The following is a 23348-nucleotide window of genomic DNA, read 5'->3' on the forward strand; positions in this document are numbered from 1 at the left end:
AAAATAAACTAGATGTGTCTGCTGTTAAGATGCGTTCAAACCATATCAGATTGGGTGATGAATTTATCTCTGTAAAATTCCAAACATGTCTCATCTCATTTGTCTTTTCGAGTCGATTTGCCAATTATTTTAATAAAATATAACGAGAAGAATACTGGCTATTTTCAGTTTTTGTATATTAGTGGAACATTTTAAATATAAAATCTAAATAAATATATTATAGGATTTTTTTTTCTTTTTCCACAGGAGAAAATCGCCGGATCCCCACCCGCGCGGCAGGTGGGGTATGTGGGAGTTGAACCTCACTAAAAACTCCTGCCGCTCACAACCGGCGCCCTACCTCGGACCGGGCCGGAGCCCAGTCGGGGCTATTGAAACGGCGGGACAGGGTTGACGCAGAGCACATTACATCCATCCCACCGTCCCACGGACGCCGGACCGGCGGCCGCCAGCGATACGACCACCGGTTCCCTCGTTCAGCGGGCCGAGAGCCCGCTTTGATGGCGCCGCGTTACACCCATAGACCTATATAGTAGGGACACGACATATTGTTCTATACGTACAATTGCTTATATAAATAGCACCCATTTTGAAGGCACACACATAAACATATATCTATCTCGTTCTTACTCAGCACTTTAACTCGCAGGAAAACAATATAACAGTATTTCAGTGCGTACATAAAATGAAACGTGAATATACGTAAATGTCTCCGTCTCTGTCTAATGAGGCCGAAAATCCGCCATGTTTAGAGCGCCAAATGTCATTATCACGTCAGTTCGGCCCATAGACCTATATAGTAGGGACACGACATATTGTTCTATACGTACAATTGCTTATATAAATAGCACCCATTTTGAAGGCACATACATAAACATATATCTATCTCGTTCTTACTCAGCACTTTAACTCGCAGGAAAACAATATAACAGTATTTCAGTGCGTACATAAAATGAAACATGAATATACGTAAATATCTCCGTCTCCGTCTAATGAGGCCGAAAATCCGCCATGTTTAGCGCGCCAAATGTCATTGTCACGTCAGTTCGGCCGTCTGTTTTGGGTTGTACATTATTTATTGACTTTGATATCGATTTAATATGATTGATTATATAAAATTTCATAATTTATCATGCTTAAAACATACAAAAATAATAATTAAAACGTATTTTAAAGGATCTCAAGAAAGTCGATGCCCTAAAACTATTATCTATATGTATTTAAATTCATTATGGAGCCCTCATCCGAAAAATCCATTTTTCGGTCGGAATCTATTGATCATGACACTAATCATAAATACCACTTTAAAATATGTCATCAAAACATATTTAGACATTCTGTTTAGATATTTCGGGGAAAAGGCTACCGACAAAATCTCTTCGGAACTATTTAAATAAAATAGTTTTATTCCGCAGTGAGTAAAACACTATTGTAAATTTGTTAAATATTTAATAATTAAGTGATTTTAGAGAGGAAGTCACAAGGAATGACGTTTGTAATTAATGAATAAATGTTCTGTAGGTGTTTTTTTTTTCACGCGGTCCCTTGATAAGTTTAAAATTTGAATCACTCTCAAGCGAAAGTGATTCAAATGGTGCGGCGCACCTTCCTTGGGGTGCGCTACGGTAGTATGTTACGGACTTTAGAGTCAGGAAAACAATTAAAATAGATTGTAATAGTCTAAGAAAAACACGTACTCAAAATACGATAACATTTAGCATGCTAGAAATGGGCTGATGGCTTTGAACTACGCCATATCTTTATGTTTTGCGACAAACGACAACTTTATAAAATCAGTGTAGCAACTTTTAAAAATCATCATATCGTTTACTTGGCAAATTCGAAGGACGAACTTGTCTTAGATTTCACCCATCTAAATCATATCATATTTGCACATAACAATATACCTACTTACTTCCCATTAAAGTATAAATTCTACAAATAAATAATACTCAACAATATTTAAAATAAAATGAGCCAAGAACGTTTATCGATAAAACCTGATAACATTGAAATCTTTTGTACAGCACTAAAGCCGCCATGTTTTGTGGCCAGATGACGTCACACTGGCACGAAATTTTGGTTGACGTTTCATTTCCATAGGTTTCCTACTTCATTGGTTCGGCCGTCTGTTTTGGGTTGTACATTATTTATTGACTTTGATATCGATTTAATATGATTGCTTAAATAAAATTTCTTATTTTGTCATGCTTAAAACATACAAAAATAATAATTAAAACATATTTTATAGGATCTCAAGAAAGTCGATGCCCCAAAACTATTATCTATATATATTTAAATTCATTATGGAGCCCTCATCCGAAAAATCGGACACCATTTTTCGGTCGGAATGACACTAATCATAAATTCCTCATTAAAATATGTCATCAAAACATATTTAGACATTCTGTTTAGATATTTCGGGAAAAAGGCTACCGACAAAATCTCTTCGGAACTATTTAAATAAAATAGTTTTATTCCGCAGTGAGTAAAGCACTATTGTAAATTCGTTAAAATATATTTAATAATTAAGTGATTTTAGAGAGGAAGTCACAAGGAATGAAGTTTTTAATAATGAATAAATGATCTGTAGGTGTTTTTTTTTATCACGCGGTCCCTTGATAAGTTTAAAATTTGAATCACTCTCAAGTGAAAGTGATTCAAATGGTGCGGCGCACCTTCCTTGGGGTGCGCTGCAGTAGTGTGTTACGGACTTTAGAGTCAGCAAAACAATTAAAATAGATTGTAATAGTCTAAGAAAAACACGTACTCAAAATACGATAACATTTAGCATGCTAGAAATGGGTAGATGGTTTTGAACTACGCCATATCTTTATGTTTTGCGACAAACAACAACTTTATAAAATCAGTGTAGCAACTTTTAAAAAACATCATATCATTTACTTGGCAAATTCGAAGGACGAACTTGTCTTAGATTTCACCCATCTAAATCATATCATATTTGCACATAACAATATACCTACTTACTTCCCATTAAAGTATAAATTCTACAAATAAATAATGCTCAACAATATTTAAAATAAAATGAGCCAAGAACGTTTATCGATAAAACCTGATAACATTGAAATCTTTTGTACAGCACTAAAACCGCCATGTTTTGTGGCCAGATGACGTCACAGTGGCACGAATTTTTGGTTGACGTTTCATTTCCATAAGTTTCCTACTTCAGTGGTTACACCTTCCCCCAGAGCGGTCGGGGGAACGCGGTCTACCATCACCAAATATAATAAAGGATGGATTAAATTTGAAATTAGAACACTACTTTGGAGATGAATTTTATATATTAAGGCTCCTTATATTTAATAAGGCATGGCATGGCATTTAAAATGAATTTATTGGTTTCATAACTGTTTTATAATTTATTTATGGTTTTCTAAGTGAAAACTTTGGCAGTGTTGTAATCTGAAATTTGGTGATACGGAAAAGACCTTGTGTCATGTTGTCAATAAAAAAAGGTAAATGTACATCTGTAGGATGTCTGTAAAATAATGAGTTGTTTTAGGGAGCCAGTACACCGTCAATCTCGATTGTTATCCGTGATCAAAATTAATGATCGTGATTAAGATTGAATCGAATTGAACGTGTAAATTTAAATGAGTGTACAATTCTCTTTTGAGTAACCACTTTTTAACTATTTTTTGGATCCTTTTCTTCAACTTTAAGGTAAAACAAGGGATACTACTGTTTTAACTTTATATAAATCCATCACAACAGGTGTTAACACGGGTCACGGCAGCTACCATACGCGGACCGATGAAATCAAGATGGATTGTAATGTTGTGACCAGATTTTGTGATTCGAGATCGCGATCAAAGCATAATGATCACGATCAATTGAGATGTGAATTCATGCATATTTAGATGTTATGGCCAATTGTACAGGCAAAGGCAACAAGACCGTTCCACCAACGTATTTCATTTTAAAAATGGGAAACCATACCTACCTATTATAAAAAAGAGATATGGAGTGTAAATAAATGTTTTATTGATAGGTATTGACTATTATTCAATTTGCTATTCGATTAAATTGAGTAAAATGATGTGGAATTAAATAAAATGAAACAAAATAACCTCTCAGATATATCTTAGAAATTTGTTGGCATGTTTAACACCTTTGGGAGGAATCTAGCAGTCATCACGTTCAGTTATTTTGTTTTTTTCTCCACTCTTGTGGACTAACATAAATACGAAACTGTTAGGTACTGAGTCATCTTTACCAAAAAAGTCCAGATACATTAACTGAGCTCTGAGTTCCTGTTCTGTGCAACTAGGGCAGTAAAATTACTAATGAAGTGTTAAATATTTTATCGCATAGTGTGATGCCTTTGGTTGCTTTAAATAGCAATGTTTGTCCAATGATCGAAATTCGACCATAATAACTGACGTTTCATTAAATCTAACTTTATGTCTAACTAGCGACCCGCCCTCGCTTCGCTTTGGAAACATTAAAACACACATGAAACCAAAAAAATAAAATAATTTTTTTTTTTTTAAAAGTAGCCTATGTTCATCAGGGACAATGTCGGCTTCTAATGGAAAAAGAATTTTTCAAATCGGTCCAGTAGTTTCGGAGCCTATTCGAAACAAACAAACAAACAAATCTTTCCTCTTTATAATATTAGTATAGATATTTTCTTTTTTGGTAGCTAATACATACATTTGAATAAAAAAATCATTTCTATTTTTAATGATAACATTAAACTTGGTGCATAGTTATTAAAGAAAGATTAGACAAACAGAGGAAACGTATCATTTGTACATATTTATTTTGATATATTAAATTTAAACAGATTAATTTTATTATAGAAATTTTTTGCTTGAATGCATGCTTGCTACTTTAAAAATACAGGCGTTCTTGTTTTGCCTGAATCGTCGCACAGGGCGTAATTAGAGTTAAAAGTAGGTAATTTTGTTATTTAATCATCTAAAGCCATTAAAGGAAAATTTTTCGTCTAATTTGTACAGTTGTAACGGTGTAAGGTTGATTTTTTCTTTTTTTTTTTTGTTGCTTGGATGGGTGAACGAGCTCACAGCCCATCTGGTGTTAAGTGGTTACTGGAGCCCATAGACATCCACAACGTAAATGCGCCACCCACCTTGAGATACAAGTTCTAAGGCCTCAAGTATACTTACAATGGCTGCTCCACCCTTCAAACCGAAACGCATTACTGCTTCACGGCAGAAATAGGCAGGGTGGTGGTACCCACCGGCGCGGACTCACAAGAGGTCCTACCACCAGTAATTACGCAAATTATAATTTTGCGGGTTTCATTTTTATTACACGATGTTATTCCTTCACCGTGGAAGTCAATCGTGAACATTAGTTGAGTGAACATTTGGCTTTAAAGTCCTTGGATTCCGGAGACCGCACATTCATGTATCTACTTGCAAGGTAAATGCTTATGAAATCGACGTTTACGAATGCTCCAATTGTTGAATTTGCAGTGTGGGTTAATTTTCATCTATATGTTTTATGAATGTCTTGTGTATATTATTGTGAGTATTATTTTTGAAGCTGCATTAGTAGCTTTCAGAGTGACTGCTACTCGATAGAACACACTTTACAACAAATAACTCTAATTCGGTTTATCGACCCATTGCCGAGCAAGTCCGAAGCAATAGATTTTCTGGCATAATTTAGGTACAATGAAAATTTTTAGCAGCATAATTTCAGGGTAAATGAAGAGGTCGTTGGGGCCAGAAATTTTTTGAGTGGCGACCGCGTACTGGAAGACGTAGCGTGGGTAGGCCTCCCACAAGGTGGGCCGACGATCTATTGAGGTTCGCGGGGATCCACTGGATGCAGGCAGCGCAGGACCGGACTTTGTGGCGAGGCTTGGGGGAGGCCTATGTCAAGCAGTGGACGTCCATGGGCTGACAAGAAGAAGAAGCAGAGATCAGACAGTTTTGAAGTAGGCATACATATCGGTACAGATAACGACGATCATCGTCTTCATGTCGAAGAATTTATCGAGAAACTTGTAAAACAGTATATTTCGTTCAATTGTGAGGGATAGGAAAGAGGAAAATTATGAAAATCCGCGATGTTACTTCTAGCTGCGTGTTGTGAGCCTGTATGTCCATCTTATCGTCTATTTTTCTTTCTAATTTCGTCAGGTATCTACCTCTTAGGTTTAAATTATCTAGCTCTCTGGCTTGAAGATCCTATGAACCATTGTTAATTCTATGCATATTACAGGATAATCTTCCATCTTATATGACGACAAACTGTCTGAACCGTTATTTCGTCTGCCTTTAATATTATTGAATAGCAACTCAAATTAAGCTGCTATGCGATCCCTCTCTTTTCTCTATCATCTACAATAACGTATTCTCCAAAATTCGTAGCCTTATGAGCTTTATGTTCTTACACATCTTCTATTACTGTATTTATATCCACCGAGCAGGGAGCCCTTTAAGGTACCACAGACCTTTCTATTTTTGCAACAGAGCAATTATGCATTTATGTTTTAACTCCGAGATAACTTTTATTCCTATGCAAATAATACTATATAATAATGTAATATTTCAAGGCAGACGGCGGCCTGCGTGTTTAATTGTAAATGAAAAATGCAAGTTATCTATCAATAGTAGTAACCGCTTAGATGCGGGTGAAGTCATATCGATTATACGTATATAAGCTACTCAAAAACTCGATTTATTTTGTAGCCCGCTTAGGCAGTCGAGCATACGGCCCACCTGATGGTTAGTGGTTACCGTCGCTCATGGACGTCAGCAATACCAGGGGCAGAGCCAAGCCGCTGCCTACCATTTAATACTCTTCACAGGCCTCGTTTGAAGAAGGACATGTCATAGCGCTCTGGAAACCCCGTGCAGGGGAGCTCACTCCAAAGCCGGATGGTACGTGGCAAAAAAGGGCGGGCCGTGCGATGGTAAAAACGAGCTGATGGTATCATCTCGAATAATTCTTCAGAGTACTCCCCATGGAGTATACGGCACAAAATAAAGAGGGAACCGAAGTCCCTTCACAGAACCAGAGGTTCAAAACGATCCGTGAGAATGGGATTGTTGACAATTGTGTCAAGGTATCACGACGATATTCGCATTTTGCAAAATATTAATAATAGATGGTGCGGTGTATTGTGAATTCGTACAGGTGGTGCCATCGTCTTATCTATTTCAAATACTACGTGTGAAATTCACTTATTGATGTCTCGACTCTCCTTGTCTATTCTATTCAAAAAATGCCTGGAAACTGTATTTTTTGTCTTATTTGGTGGACTAAATCTCTGGTAAGGTAACCAAAAAATAAAAGGTAAGTGATCATGATGGAAAATAATTATAATATTGCATGTTCTAATTTAATTCTAAATTGTTTCGTTATGAAGTAGGCTCTAAATTATCAAATTATAATCCACTAGGTGTAATGTGTGTTGTAAATGTAGATCACTTTTGAAACATTGCTTTCGACATATTTAATCATATAGTATTCCGTTAGTAAGTGTAACTATCTAGTGAACACACAAGTGTTTGACTATGATAAATAGAACGAGGTAAAATAAATAACTACTAGAATCTTTTAAAACTTTAAATTCATTTATTATTTTATTATTCACACACAATTCCAACGACTCTTTCATTCGTCATCTTTACTCTTCAGAACATTTGCTCAACAAACAACAACTTATCTACTTAAATTTACAATAAGACAGTGAACTACTTTCGTCATTTCCATGACGACGCATGTCACACCTCACTCTTAAACTGGAACTCATCAGTTACACAACACAAGTCTTTTATATGCTTACACTAACTTTAACTTAACGCAAGTAGAGGTTCTTCCGCATCCTGTTTTGGACTGAGTTTCGAGTTCTTCTTCCATTGCTCCTTTTTGTTGATCATCTTTCGTTTGGTCATTTCCAATTTTGTTTTTACTTTTGACATTTTCGGCATAATCGCCGGTTCGTCTAGTCGTTCTAACGTTTCAATAATGTTCTTTGGTTCAGACATAATTCTCCTGGTTTCCTCACTGATTTCATCCGCTGTTGAATTTTTATTAGCATAAACGACAACGTAGTGTGAGTAGGCAGAATTAGCTGGTGAATTGATGTCGGCAAAATCTCTGAAGTTAGCGAATTGGTCTTGATTGTAATTGGGTCTCGGATTGGCGATGTAATTGACGTCGAACGAAGGCCTTCCGTGACCATTGTTGTAGTAATTGAAACTGTCACTATAATCATCTTCATCGTTTTGAGCGAAAAATGTTCCGCCTCTGATGATACCGAAATTACCAGAGCCGAGCACACTGGATGTTGTATCAACAAGGGGTGCAGCAGGTGTGTTGATTGGCGAGCTCGCTTTACCAAAGTTTTCTAGATTCCTATAACCACCAAAAATGGGATAATTAAGTAGTGATTTATATGAATTCGGTCGTTGGCTGTAGGCCCCTTCTTGATTATTTCCAAAATCAAGTCTGTAATTGTTTTGTTGTCGTGGCTCAAACAAGTTTGCGAATGTCGGGAAGAAGGTTTGAGATCTCCCGACTAGTTCAACGGAATGGTCTGTATGGTCATCTGTTGCGGCTGCGTCGGGTTCTACGTGCATGCCAGGCGGCGGCGGCACAACTTCTGATGTGATTTCTGATGACTCTGCAGTGAGGTCTCTTGTGTCATCTGAAACGAACAAATAGTTCGAGTTAGTACAATAGGTATATCTTTTTAGTACAAATAAAAAAGGAAACATATGTTGTGCCTTATTTAAAAATATATTTTTGCGAGATATTGCGACATATTATATACTTAGTCTGGCCATAAATACTGTTACAATTAAAAATAAATAAAATATTACATTTGAATTTGGAATCTGTCATTTTTATATGATTGCTCATTGAGTTTTCTCATTTTGGCGCCAATACATTGTCTACGAATAAATATTTATTCGTAGTACATTGTACAATATTTTGCGATATTAAAATGGAGTGGGGTGATAAAGAGAACCGAATCGCTGTGATTGCATTACACAAAGTAGGTATGGAGCCAAATGCAATTTTTAAAATCTCCATACGCTTGGTATTAGTAAAATGTTTGTGCACCGGGCTATTAATAGGTGCAATGAGACCTCCTCTGTTTGTGACAGAAAAAGATCTGGTGTCCACGTAGTGTTCGTACGAAAAAGGTGGTCAAAGCAGTAAGGGAAAGAATTCGAAGAAATCCTGTCCGAAAGCAAAACATTTTATTTCGGGAGATGAAGATAGCACCTAGAACCATGTCGCGTATTTTAAAAGATGACTTGGGACTTGCAGCCTATAAGAGACGTACTGGTTATTTCTTAACTGATAATTTAAAAGAGAATAGGGTGGTAAAATCGAAACAACTACTGAAGCGGTACGCAAAGGGAGGTCATAGAAAATTTTTGTTTACGGATTTTTTTTTTTTTTTTTTTTTCCACAGGAGAAAATCGCCGGATCCCCACCCGCACGGCAGATGGGGTATGTGGGAGTCGAACCTCACTAAAAACTCCTGCCGCTCACAGCCGGCGCCCTACCCCGGACCGGGTGGGAACCCAGTCGGAGTTATTGAGACGGCGGGACAGGGTTTACGCAGAGCACATTACATCCATCCCGCCGTCCCCCAGACGCCGGACCGGCAGCCGCCAGCAACATGACCGCCGGTTCCCTCGGTCGACGGGCCAAGAGCCCGATTGATAGCGCCGCGCTACACCTTCCCCCGGAGCGGTCGGGGGAACGCGACCTACCACGCTGCCCCATGCCTAAGCTCCTCCCCGCACAAAGCGGGTGGAGCCCGAAGCTCTTAGGGGGCCGGGTTACGGACGGGACCCCGGTCCCGACCCCCTGCTCGGCGGCGGCGGGTTTCTGCGTAGTGAGGAGAGCTTTGCCTCACTCGCCCCGCCGCCTCCTTCTGCGAGATGGTGCACTCGCAGAAGTCGAGCATAGCCTTCCAAGACTCGTCGCCGCCAAGCATCGACGCCACGACGCCAGGCAGCGACAAGTCCGGTCCTATCTTTGCGACAAGGACACGGCGCTGCACCTCCCAAGCGGGGCAGACAGCGAGCGTATGCTCCGCCGTGTCCAGGTCGTGTCCACAATGGTGGCACCTCGTCGTCGGCTCAGCTCCTATCCGGTGCAGGTACTTTCCAAAGCATCCGTGCCCAGTCAGCACCTGCACCAGACGGAAGGTGAGGCGTCCTCGGCCACGATTCACCCAGTCATAAAAGACCGGGCAAACCGCCTCGACGGTCCGTAGACCCCACGTGGGGTTGGCCAACCGCCTCGACCACGATTCGAGCACGGACCGCCGAGAATGGGCCTTCCGCGCCCGCAGCTCACTTTTGGAGGGACGCGCCACGCCCAGAGCACGAAGTTCACTGCGCCACCGATAGTCGGCAGCGAGCGACTCCGCCTCCAGCTCCCATGGCGGCGTCCCCGCCAACACACACGCCGCCTCGAATGAGACGGTGCGATATCCACGGATGACCCTGATAGCAACGGTGCGCTGCGGCCGGCGCAGGAACCGAGCCATAGTAGCCCGATTGCGCGGCTCAGCCCATACAGGCGCACCGTACAGGGCCATCGATCGCACCACCCCAGCGTAGAGGCGGCGTACAACCTGATCCGGCCCCCCGATATTCGGGAGCAGTCGGTTCAAAGAACCGGCTGTCCTCATTAATCGAGGGACCAGCTCCGCAAAGTGAGCACGAAAAGCCCACCGGCCGTCCAACACGAGGCCGAGGTACCTTAACTGCACCCCGACCCCTATCCGGACGCCCCCAACCACGATGTGGGCGTCGACAGGTGGCGCTCTCCGCGGCCCGTGAAACCACAAGGCCTCGGATTTACTGAGCGCCACGTCGAGGCCCAGTCTCTTGATCCTCCCGACGACGAGGGCCACTCCCGCTGTGGCGAGACGGGCAGACCCTCTATAATCATCCCCCCGGGCCACGACCAACGTGTCGTCCGCGTAACAAATAACGCGGAGACCCGGGAGGAGGGCACCCCTCAGCACCCAGTCGTACCCGATGCTCCACAAGAGGGGTCCGAGAACCGACCCCTGCGGAACACCACGCACGACCGGAAAACGGTGAAGGGTCCCACCGTACCCGGTACATTCGACCGACCTGGCCTCCAAATAGGAGCCAACCAGCCGGCGGAGATAGAGGGGCACCCCATGCCTCTCCAGTGCCCCCCCTATCACAGACCAGGGCAGGGTGTTAAATGCGTTGGCGATGTCAAGAGACACCGCCAGTGCCACCCCACCCCGTGAGACAGCCTCGTCCGAGAGGGCCCGCACGCGAAGAATTGCATCTACGGTCGAACGGCCCTCCCGGATTTGTTTACGGATGAGAAAATTTTTACAATTGAGCACCATTTTAATAAACAAAATGACCGTATTTATGCTCAAAGCTCTAAGGAAGCTTCCCAATTAGTCGACAGAGTGCAACGTGGGCACTATCCGACTTCAGTGATGGTTTGGTGGGGTATTAGTTATGAAGGAGTGACTGAGCCATACTTTTGTGAAAAAGGTATCAAAACATCGGCACAAGTGTATCAAGATACCATTTTTGAGAAGGTAGTGAAGCCCCTTAACAACACCATGTTCAATAATCAAGAATGGTCCTTCCAGCAAGACTCAGCGCCAGGTCATAAAGCTCGGTCTACGTAGTCTTGGTTGGAAACGAACGTTTCGGACTTCATCAGAGCTGAAGACTGGCCGTCGTCTAGTCCCGATCTTAATCCGCTGGATTATGATTTATGGTCAGTTTCAGAGAGTACGGCTTGCTCTAAACCCCATGATAATTTGGAGAACAATCCGTACGATTGGCAGTGAAAATTTTTCCCATGGAAAGAGTGCGTGCTTCTGTTGATAACTGGCCTCAACATTTAAATAACTGTATTGCAGCCTATGGAGACCACTTCGAATAAGTTTTTTATACTTTAAATTGTTTTATATTTATGTATTAAACTAACACACTGTAAAAGTAATAAATGTTATTTGCAATAGAATTTTTTTTTCCTTTGTCTCAGTATTTATGGCAAGACTAGGTATTACTTTTCAGCTTCACTGTGAGCGAAGGGCTCAAGGAGGAGCAAAAGGTTTGGTAACAGCTGCTATAAGATACACTGACGAGGCCTAACAGCTCAAAGGCAGCTGCTTCTCCAGTGCATCTGCCACTTGGTCGGCTGAAAAGTCCGGCGAGAAACTCAGCGAGCTGATTCTATAGGTTAAGTTTCACATCCAACTCTTCAGCGAGTTCGAAGAATACGATGACCAGTGCTTTTATGCTGCTATCAAATACTGCTTTTTATGCTGCTATCAAGAGTGGATACTCTTACTGCTTTCAGACGCTACTGATACATACAATACAGGTGGATGCGTTAGAACGTGTCTAGTCATACAGGTATACTGATGTTGATGACTTTCTATTATCAAAAAAAAAAAAGTTACATTATGATTTGGCGACAAAATCTGTTTATGAATAAATCTCATTCAAATTAACAAAGTGTGTGTCGCAGAATGTTTAACATAGAAGGTAATGGTGCTACTACATTATATTTTTTATTAATGTCATTAAGTGACGTGTTCCTACATGTCATTTGTATTAAATTGACTACCGCATATACTCGTCTAATATTTTTCCTGCTCGAATAAATGAATATTTAATATTAAATAAGTTTATTGTAATAATACATTATGAGTTGCTGTCAACGTTCGTCCTTTGTTTCGTACTGTATAATAATATCTAAGATAATCTTAAAATTGTGCATCTATTTTCTGTACGGTAAGAAAATTGATTTTTACACGCTTTATATTAGCTTCACTTGTATGTTGTTGTCACGCGGTTTTGACCCACTTTAAACGGCCAGATTTTATTCAAACTTTGTAGATTTATCGAAGACCGCTGACAATACACTAATTTGATAAGATTATTCCATTATTCAAATTGCAAAAAAAAAAATTTACTAAAAAATGAAAAATAAATAATAGTTTAAAAAAACTAAAAAACACGCTTTATATAAAATCAACTAAAAAATAGAAAATAAATTCTAATAAATTTAAACTGAAAATAGTCTAAAAAATAATAATATTATTGTTGTAAAAAAAAGCGTGGGGTGCATGGTGTTATTAGTTATAAATATTTTTCTGACAGATATGAGTAGAAGATTATAATATTATTTCAGTAATATCTTAAAAAGCACCCCACGCTTTTTTTACAATAATATTTTATCCAAATTTTTTACACTATTTTCATTTATTTCAAAATTCTACAACCACGTTTAAATGTCGAAATTTCTGTAACTGGAGAATTTTATTTAAGTTAGTAAATAGTGATTTGATTGATTTATGACAACATCGGTCAAATGTTTTTTTTATAAAATTAATTAAATCATTGAAACGGCTCAGTAGAAGCGGTGTTAATTAATTTATTAAATTTTCCCTATTTATTCGTAGGTAGCTTAGGGTGCTATTCTAGCTACGCGCGGAAGGGTAGGTGAGCTCGCGGGCTTAATCTGTGAGAATTTGCTAACACCAGCCCTAGCAAGAGCAGTGCTTTGCAGAATATACCACCGAATCGGAATCGCGACCATCTGAGAAAATCCGGTGGTGTCTATGGTTTAGTTCGCTCCTCGAACTCTTTGTCGTAAGTAACGAGTTCGACGAGGACGGTGATCAGCGCTTGAAGAGCCTAAAAGCACCGGGAGTGGATCCAGGGCAAAAATGAAATACGCGAGAAGCAGTAGAAAATGCCTTTAATTATTTATTTTGTATTGCTTAGATGGGTGGACGAGCTCACAGCTGCCCCACCCTTCAAACCGAAACGCATTACTGCTTCAAGGCAGAAATAGGCAGGGTGGTGGTACCTACCCATGCGGACTCACAAGAGGTCCCCCGTACACCTGACTTCTTCAAGAAGGGCAGTGAAAAACTACGTCTGCGCTGGTAGAGATGCACCGATACCATGGATGCATATTTTGATTAATATAAATAAAAAAATATTTATAAAAAAATGACTTTAAGTTTCTGTATACCAAATGGAAATTTGGTAGGTAAAGACGTTATTATATAGGGCTCTAATTGTTGTTAAATGATATTTGTATTTTATTATCATACCATCACAACATCGTACTAAAAGATAATTGAAAGATTTCCGAGCGAGGAAAGTTATATACGAGAAAATTTTTAATATTCTTGAATTTAACTTTGTACTTAGCAAATAGGACGCTTAAGGAGGTTGATTGGTTCTTAATTTTAGATGAGTAGCATTCCGAGGTGTAAGTTACTGTAGCCTTTAAGAATCACATGGCGATGGTGTGCTTTTGCTGGTTCATAATACTTATTATTGCCGCCTGTACATTTTTCCATGTGTTCTGTATAACTTTAAGTGAGTAAGTGATAACTTTGCAAATTAGAAAATATGTTGTTTTGTTATTATTAATTGCAAAATTGGGTCAACACAATTTCAAAATATCCCGCACGTTACAAATTTCATTTAAATATCAATGAACATTATTAGTTTTCTGCTGACCCATGACCTGTTGCCGTGGCTGCTCTAAAATCGTTAAATTTTGGTGAAAACTATTAAGAAATACTTGCAAAACCAATGAAGAGGAAATTTGGGTTAACGTTCCATGTTAGCAATCTACAGTCTATTATTGTGTTCACAAAGGCTGATGCACAAAAGCAAAACATTTTCTTCGAATTATAATTCACTTATTGTAATAGCCAAAATCTTAGCTTTTAAAATATATGGAATAATACAGCTTGCTCTTGATACTATATCGTTTTGGATATTTCAAACGTATTAAGTTATATTTAATACATAAACTTTTACTAATTTCATAACACTGATTTCAGTTTGATTATAATTTTCAATCACGAATTAAATATATATTTTTATAATCTGATTTTTTCTCTCATAAAAACGTCATAGGTAATATTTCAATTTTTATTATCAAAAATTCAGTTGGCGACCTGTGATTATTACCACATTAACGACTTAATCTATTTTCATAACACCAAAAATATTATAACATAAGTATGACAAAGCGCTATTTGTCTTTACTTATTTAGCTGTTTAAACAAAGACCGTTTTTTAAACATAGCGAAAGCTAACGTTGAAATAAACTAGTGGTTTGACCTCGTTGTGATAAACCAAGCTTAGATACAATAAAGATGAACGATTAGTTTGTTACGCGATTGCTTAAATTTAAATCCTATATGTGAACTGCATAACTAATTTAAAAAGTGCTAGTTTTTTCTAAATGTTTTATTTCGACACACAATGCTAAAATAGTTCTAGGATCAAATTTATTATTACCGAATGAAGCTGGCAACATTTCCTTTATACTTGATTTATCTGTTTCTTGCTTTTGGTTCGTGGTCATGTTATTTTATTAGTATTGTGGTCAATTGTATAAAGTATGTACTGGCGGTAAAACTGTAACTAAAACAAATATATAAAAATAAAACAGCCTTAAAAAAAATTGTTAGGCGTTATGAGTATGAGTAGTACCATAATTTACGAGAATGTCCATCTCAATGGTCGTGTTGTGCGTAAACAATCACTGATTTCACAACATGAACTCAATAGCTCTGAGATAGTTGATGATTCGCCATCTTTCTGTCGTTACGCACTGGGACTATTACGGAGAATTAAATAACAGTTGCAACATTGATGATGGTCTGAATGAGGGTATATGTGATCTTGATTTTATATATCAGTTCTTTTTGTGAACCTCAATATAATGGTAATGTACTTTTACCAGAACGCATTGACATGAATCTTGATTCTATTAAAATTTGAATGGTAGGCAATTAATAAACGTCTTTTAAAATAGTATTATATTTGGTAAAAATAACCATGAAACTAATAATATCCAGCTTGGTCTGTTAATTTACGGTTATGTGAAGAGGTGGCATCTTAAAGGACTTGGATGGGCTGTTCTTTTTTAATTGCTCTTTTGGGCAGACGATCATACGACCCACATGACGCTTAGTGGTTATCGTCGCTTATGGACGTCAGCAATCCCAGGGTCAGAGACAAGTCGCTGTTTACCTGTGTGAAGGAGGAAATGCGAGAGAGAGGTGTCACTGTATAGATGACGTATGGAATATAGCTCTATGGTCTGAATGAAAGAAAACATGCTACACCGATCCTACATAGTAGGATACGGTCAAGATGAAGAGGATCCAAATTGACTGTTAATTGCTTTCTAAGCAGTCAGTTTTGTCATTTAAACTAAGCTGATGGTCTAGAGAGACAAAGTCAGTGTCACCGGTCTAGGTTTTGTCATGACGCATATTTTGAGGAGGTTTATAACTTTGGAGGCATAAGCTCTAGTGGTTTAGGCTGTTTAATGCTCTTTTCACATTTACGGAATGTAACTAATCATATTCATTCTCAAAGCGGAGATTTAAATAATTTATCCTATAATAGCGTCGTTTATTGTTAAAGCTGCTTTGTTTTCCTGACAACTTCAAGCGAAACACAGGTTCTATATCATTACAGTAATTTCCTGCATGCGTTTATTTATTTCCATATTGCTACACACATATTGCAAAATAATAAATGTAATTTGATTTTATTGTCATTTAAAGTTAAATTATTGTATTAATATTAACATTTATCTATAGGCATTCAATATTGTTGAATGTTTAGTAAGATTATTACTAAATTATTTCATTCAACGATATACATACTTTTATTTATTGTTTAAAGGGTTCATCTGGTGTTCAGTGGTTACTGGAGACAATGGTATCCGTAAATGCAGCGTAAATTCTAGAACGCGTCTTGAGACATGAATTCTAAGTCTCAGTTTTGTAGAAAAACGGCTGTCCCGCTTTTCAAAATCGAGACGCATTACTGATTCACGGCAGAAATGGGCGGGGTAGTGGTACCTACAAGTGCCGTCTCATAAGACGTCCCACCACCAATAAATGTATGCTTAACAATCTGTATGCTTATGCATAAGCGGTAGGCAGCGGCTTTGCTCTGCCCCTGGCATCGCTTACGTCTATGAGCGACGGTAACCACTTACCATCAGGTGGGCCGTATGCTCGTCTGTCTGCTCGGGCATTATAAAATAATAATAATAATAATAATGATAAATCAGACACAATTTTTGACACAAATTACGTATTTATAATTTAAAAATCATCATTGGAATATACGCAAGAACAACATTACTTTAAACATATTTTATGATATTCATTATCAGATATCGACCATTCAAAGGTTTAGCAACAGCAGAAGACAGAAACGGCACGCGTACATATATACATATATGTATGTTATTTTATGAACGTAATTATCTTTATGAACCGTGACTAATACGTACAAAATACCTTAAAAATGTCATTTGGGCGTGAAATTGTGCGTAATTGTTTTGCTTTCGAAATGCTCCGTAAGACGGTAGTAGAAATTACGAATAGTTTCAACAAGAGGCTTCTAACCTTTTAGATGTTTTGTCTGGTTTGTTTTACGGTGTTATTTATTACGACACACGGTCACGTTTTAAATTTACTTGGTAACAGAATAAAAATTAAATTCCGTGATAAAAAAAAAGAACGCGCAATTTCCTTGTGTAATTGTTCTTTGTGGAGCTTTCATGCAAGACCCTATTGGTTTCAACGTTGGTATTTTAGAACTGTAAAGAGTTATGGCTTTTAACTAAACGCAGACAGGAGTCTATGTTCCTTCTGATGACAAGCGGCTGCCTATGTTTATAAACGCAACGTTAATGTTTCTTTACATGGGTGGCATAAAAAAGGCAGCTATGTATATAGGGGAAATATCGGCAAATGTGCAACAGCATTCCTCGAGTATTATACCATTATACTGCGATCACCAATCGTTATTTACTGTTAGTAAGATGTATTGTAAGCACGTTTGGTACCTACTTATTTTTGCTATATGAAGGTGGGTGGCGCATTTTCGTTATGAGCGGATCTGTACTGAGCTTTACCCGTCTACGTAATAATAAAAAACAAATAAATAAAAATAACTGCTCGACATGGCTCAAAAGTTGCTTGAATATATCCGGATTAGCTGAGATCCATCACTGTGACCATGCGGTAGGTTCATCGGGCATCGAAAAAATTAAAAAAACTGGAAGTGGGTCGCGTTTTCGTCGTCTATGCCTAATATTTAATAATTCACTTCATATTTCCTAACTTTCACGCATTGTTGGTATTCAGGACACCATATAAGTACAGCACCGGTTAATCCGGGTTCTCTTGTAATAAGCTCATCAGAGAAATCGTTTTAAGGCCACGTCTTAATTATAAACCGGCGAAGTCCACTCAACAGTCACGACATATTTCAGAATGTTACGAAATATGCACATTAATGCAGGCAGGTCCTAAACTAGAAAGCAGTTGAGTCTTCACGCTTCCCTTTTACGTAAGCTGAATAATGAGGTCGTTTGTCAAATCATCAGGCGTTGCTTTTCTGAATGTCGAGTAATGATAGTCGATAAGTCGTCTCGTACTTGTTGTGAAATATTGTTTCATATCCACATAAGAGAGACAGAGAGAGAACAGAATCTATTTGTAGCATAGCTTTGAATATCTTGAACATAATAAAAAACGTAGCCAATGATAAAGTTTTATGAGAAAAGTGAAGATTTATTCTTTAAATGTTTTCTCTTCTTTTTCTCCCCCTTATCCCACTAGGTGGGGTCGGCACAGCTAATTTTTCTCTTCCATTCTCTTCTATCAGCCGTCATCTCAAGACTCACTCCTCTCTCTCTCACATCGTCATTCACACACTCCATCCATATCTTCTTCGGTCGACCTCTTCCCCCTCTACCTTGCACTACCATTTCCATACATCTCCTAGTCACTTGCATCTTCTCTCTACGCATATTCTTTAAATGTTTTATAGAAAAAAAACTTGGTAATCGATATTTGTTTTGTTAATTTTTATTTTATCTAGGTATTTATAATTTTACGAGGTAAGTGTTGGTTAACTCAAAGTGCACGCTAAACTAAAACAAGACATCTCAAATAAAACCCAAGAGAATCAATTGCAATAGTAGGTAGTTCATTGCGCAGTATAAGATAATAAAGTGATTACGTTCAATTGTATATTGTCACGATTTGAAGATATCGAATTGTATTTTGTTTTTACAATAAGTATAATACTCGTATATTTTTCTGATGACCGGAGTCCACAGATCTCATTGTTTCGAAGTTGAAAAACGGTAATGTACATGTCCATACGAATCCATCAGATCTAATAACCGTTGCATTAGACGCTTTTGGCTCTAGCACTAGGAACATGCTTATTTTTTTTTTTTTTTTTTTTTTATTGCTTAGATGGGTGGACGAGCTCACAGCCCACCTGATGTTAAGTGGTTACTGGAGCCCATAGACATCCACAACGTAAATGCGCCACCCACCTTGAGATACAAGTTCTAAGGTCTCAAGTATAGTAACGACGGCTGCCCCACCCTTCAAACCGAAACGCATTACTGCTTCACGGCAGAAATAGGCAGGGTGGTGGTACCCACCCGCGCGGACTCACAAGAGGTCCTACCACCAGTAATTACGCAAATTATAATTTTGCGGGTTTCATTTTTATTACACGATGTTATTCCTTCACCGTGGAAGTCAATCGTGAACATTTGTTGAGTACGTATTTCATTTGAAAAATTGGTACCCGCCGGCGGGATTCGAACACCGGTGCATCGCTCAACACGAATGCACCGGACGTCTTATCCGTTAGGCCACGACGACTACTTAGGGACTCTGGTAGCCGTACTCGTCCACGGAGGGACCAATCTCGGCGGTCCGTGCTGGAATCATGGTCCAGGCGGCTGGCCGATCCTTCGGCTGGTCGTAGGACCGTCGAGGCGATTCGCCCAGTCCTTGTGGATTGGGTGAATCGTGACAGAGGACGCCTCACTTTCCGGCTCACGCAGGTTCTCACTGGGCATGGTTGCTTCGGTGAGTTCCTGCACCGGATCAGAGCCGAGCCGACGGCAGAGTGCCACCGTTGTGATTGCGACTTGGACACGGCAGAGCATACGCTCGTCGCCTGCCCCGCATGGGAGGGGTGGCGCCGTGTCCTCGTCCAAAAATAGGAAACGACTTGTCGTTGCCGAGTGTTGTGGCATCGATGCTCGGCGACGACGAGTCGTGGAAGGCGATGCTCGACTTCTGTGAGTGCACCATCTCGCAGAAGGAGGCGGCGGGGCGCGTTAGAGACGCGCAAGCCCGCCGCCGTCGAGCGGGGGCCAGGGAGGCGGATCTCGCCCAAGCCCTCTAAGTGTTTCGGGTCCCCCTCATATGTCGGTCTGGGGACCGGCGAGGGGGACCTAAGAAGACGTCGTGCAAGCTGCTCTGCACGCGTTTTACGCAAGAGCATCCGGGTGATGGAAGGACGGCTATCCTCGACCCACGCTGGTTCTGACCCAGCGGGGTATTCCGTAGGATAGCTCACTCTAACCGGCGCCATCTAGGCGGGCTCCGGACAGCCTGCCGACCGAGAGGGCTGGTGGTCGTGGCGCCGACGACCGCCAGTCCGGCGTCCCGAGGGGGAGGGTGATGGGAGAGATGTGCTCCGCACTAAACACTTCGCTTTCCCCCCTTTGCCTTTTCATGAGTTCTGTCTCATGTGAGGTTTGGACGTTGGTTGTTGAGCGACAGGAGGTTTTAGTCGGTTCGACTCCGACATGCTCCGCCCGCCGTCCCCAGTGGAGGGCGGAAGTCCGGCGATTTCCTCCTGACCAAAAAAAAAAAAAGCCGTACTCGTCGAACTCGGCAAAGAATTCGACGTGCAACCTAACCTAAACATCAGCCCTCTGAGTTTCTCGCCGGATCTTCTCAGGGGGTCGCGATTCCGATTCGGTAGTACATTCATTCGCGAAGCAGTTGCTCTTGAGTTGTTAGGTCTCCTTTGGAGGTGCTCGGGTAGCTGTTAGCAAATCCCACCCCTCCTGTCTGAGCCCTTACTCGCCCACCTGTCCTGGTGAAACTGGAAAGGCCTCTGGGCCACAAAGAATCCCTCAATTACAAAAAAGGTACGCATGAATACAGCACATTTTGGTTTTGAGCTGATTTTCTTTGTTTTTCTAGTATTTTCGTTTAAGGACACATATTTGATATCAGCATAGCTTAGTTGGTTACCATCACGGGCTCAGAAGTTCAAATCTGAGAAGTAATTAATTGTTTCCAAAGAGACTTATGTAATACATGTGTGTGTGCAATACGCATTTCTGCTTTCGCAAATAAAGTTTCTTTAAAACAATTTAATTTCATTTCCAAACGCGTAAACAACTTTTATTTCGTAGAAAAAACTTTAACAGCTCAAAGGTTATGAAACAAATAATCCGTTTCGTTTGGACTGTGTTTGAATGAATCCAATACATCGTTTAATTAAATTATATAATATCTAAATATATGAACTTTGACAGCCCTTTTGTTTGGCGGCTGCTTTTGAAACGTTTCAAAAGTATCAAGTCTAAGCGTGTCAAACAAATTAATACGTTACGCTATGTGAATATAACCCAAACAATGGTTTTAAATGATTGTAATAATGTACCTACGGCACTGCATTACCACGTATATATTTCAGTAAAGTTGGTAGATGCCAGATGATTTAAACTTCGGTACAATCGCATCATTCAACACAAACACCTTGGGATCTATCTACCCTGGCCACGGGGGCCTCATCGATATTTTTCAACTTAATTTGAATTTGGTAATTCCTACATTGGTGTTTCAAAATATTGCTACAAGAGCAATCAGCTTGAAGTGTTCTCTGACGCTCTCACAACAGGTCAGAGGTGTAAAAGACAAAATGTTGAATTTATATCAAGACAATTTTTTAAATTTAATCATGAATATTTGATTTGTATTCCATTGTGACAGTTACAACATTATTCTAATGCAATGGCACGAGTACATATTTATTTTAGCGCTAGCTGACCCGGCAGACTTCGTAGTGCCTCAATCGATAAATAAAAGACCTAAATTAAAATTAAAATAAACAAAAGGAATCCGTCCGACGGCGGACACTTCAAAGGAAAAACAAAATTGTTGTTTTTATTTAATTCCGAGCATTTTCATATTTATCTACCTTTTAAACCTTCTCTGGACTTCCACAAATAATTCAAGACTAAAATTTGCCAAATCCGTCCAGCCGTTCTCGAGTTTTAGCGAGACTAACGAACAGCAATTCATTTTTATATATAGATTTTTGCTGTAGCGTAAAATAAATTTCAATTGATTATTTAGAATTCAAATGAGAGTAATATGAATTTAATAAAACGTTAATGCGCATATATTATATCCTTTTCTATATCTCTAAGTACTATATAGATTCAAGGTTCATTTTCATAACATAATTAAACTCGAATCGAACGGTAGACACATTTATCTACGTACTGATATTTAGCAACGCCTAATACCGGAGTAATAAATTCTTGTTGACTTGTTTTGTCTCATTTTAACATTCAGTAGTGTCAAGAATCAAGAACTTGCTATTGAAATAAACGTAAGGTCGTTTAAATTGGATTAAACCAGCAATTTATATAACACGTTAATGAAAATGTAGTCTGTAGTCTAGTAGTTACTAGTTATACTAATTAAACGGTGCTGAACATTGGCAATATTTTTGAAGTAACATTTTCATTAGAAATTGAAACGCGTTGAAACAAAAAAGAAGGAATGGGACTTCATACCCCTATCGTTCCTTTATTTTTATGATTGAGAGTTTACTGGTGGCCCTGAGGCCTTTCCAGTTTCACAAGGACAGGGTGGCGAGCAAGGGCTCAGCCAGAAGGGGCGGGATTTGCTAACAGCTACCCGAGCGTCTCCAAGGGAGACCTAACAACTCATGAGTAGCTGCTTCGCGAATGAATCTACTACCGGATCGGAATCGCGACCGGCTGAGAAGATCCGACGAGAAACTAAACGGGCTGATGCTTAGGTTAGTTTGCACGTCGAACTCTTTGCTGAGTTCGACGAGTACGGTTACCGGGGTCTCTACTCCTAGTGTTAGAGCGGAATGGCCTATCGTTCCTTGTAGCTGCCTCTCCATACAATATCTGATTGACTATCCACCACATTTTACTGCTGTTATATGACGTATTATGAGTCCGAATGGGCTACCACCCACCCTCCTGCCTATTTCTGTCGAGAATTAGTAATGCGTTCCAGTTCGAATAGTCTAGATTCGAATAGCCCAAGCATTACTATGTAATTGTCATATAAGCCTTATGTTTCATATCAGCCCCTAAGTACCTACCAAGAACGAAGAAATATAAACCGTTTATAAGAAAGCCCGCTCGTTCGAATTTACGTGCTTACTCTCCCTTAAACAGAATCCTTTGGGACTACAATAATG

The 23348-nt window shown here is 39.6% G+C and overlaps 1 protein-coding gene across 1 annotated transcript in view; it reads right to left on the reverse strand.

Moving 5' to 3' along the window:
* Window positions 1-7557: 7557 nt before the first annotated feature.
* LOC114250951 (uncharacterized) overlaps window positions 7558-23348 on the reverse strand; it is a 61357-nt gene continuing 45566 nt past the window's right edge. The window contains exon 2 of the mRNA XM_028185071.2: window positions 7558-8653. Coding sequence (XP_028040872.1) covers window positions 7797-8653 — 857 coding nt within the window. The 3' untranslated portion in view covers window positions 7558-7796. The remainder of the gene's footprint in view (window positions 8654-23348) is intronic.

The sequence above is a fragment of the Bombyx mandarina genome, chromosome 23 (assembly GCF_030267445.1).
Source record: "Bombyx mandarina strain Sakado chromosome 23, ASM3026744v2".
Lineage (NCBI taxonomy): Eukaryota > Metazoa > Arthropoda > Insecta > Lepidoptera > Bombycidae > Bombyx > Bombyx mandarina.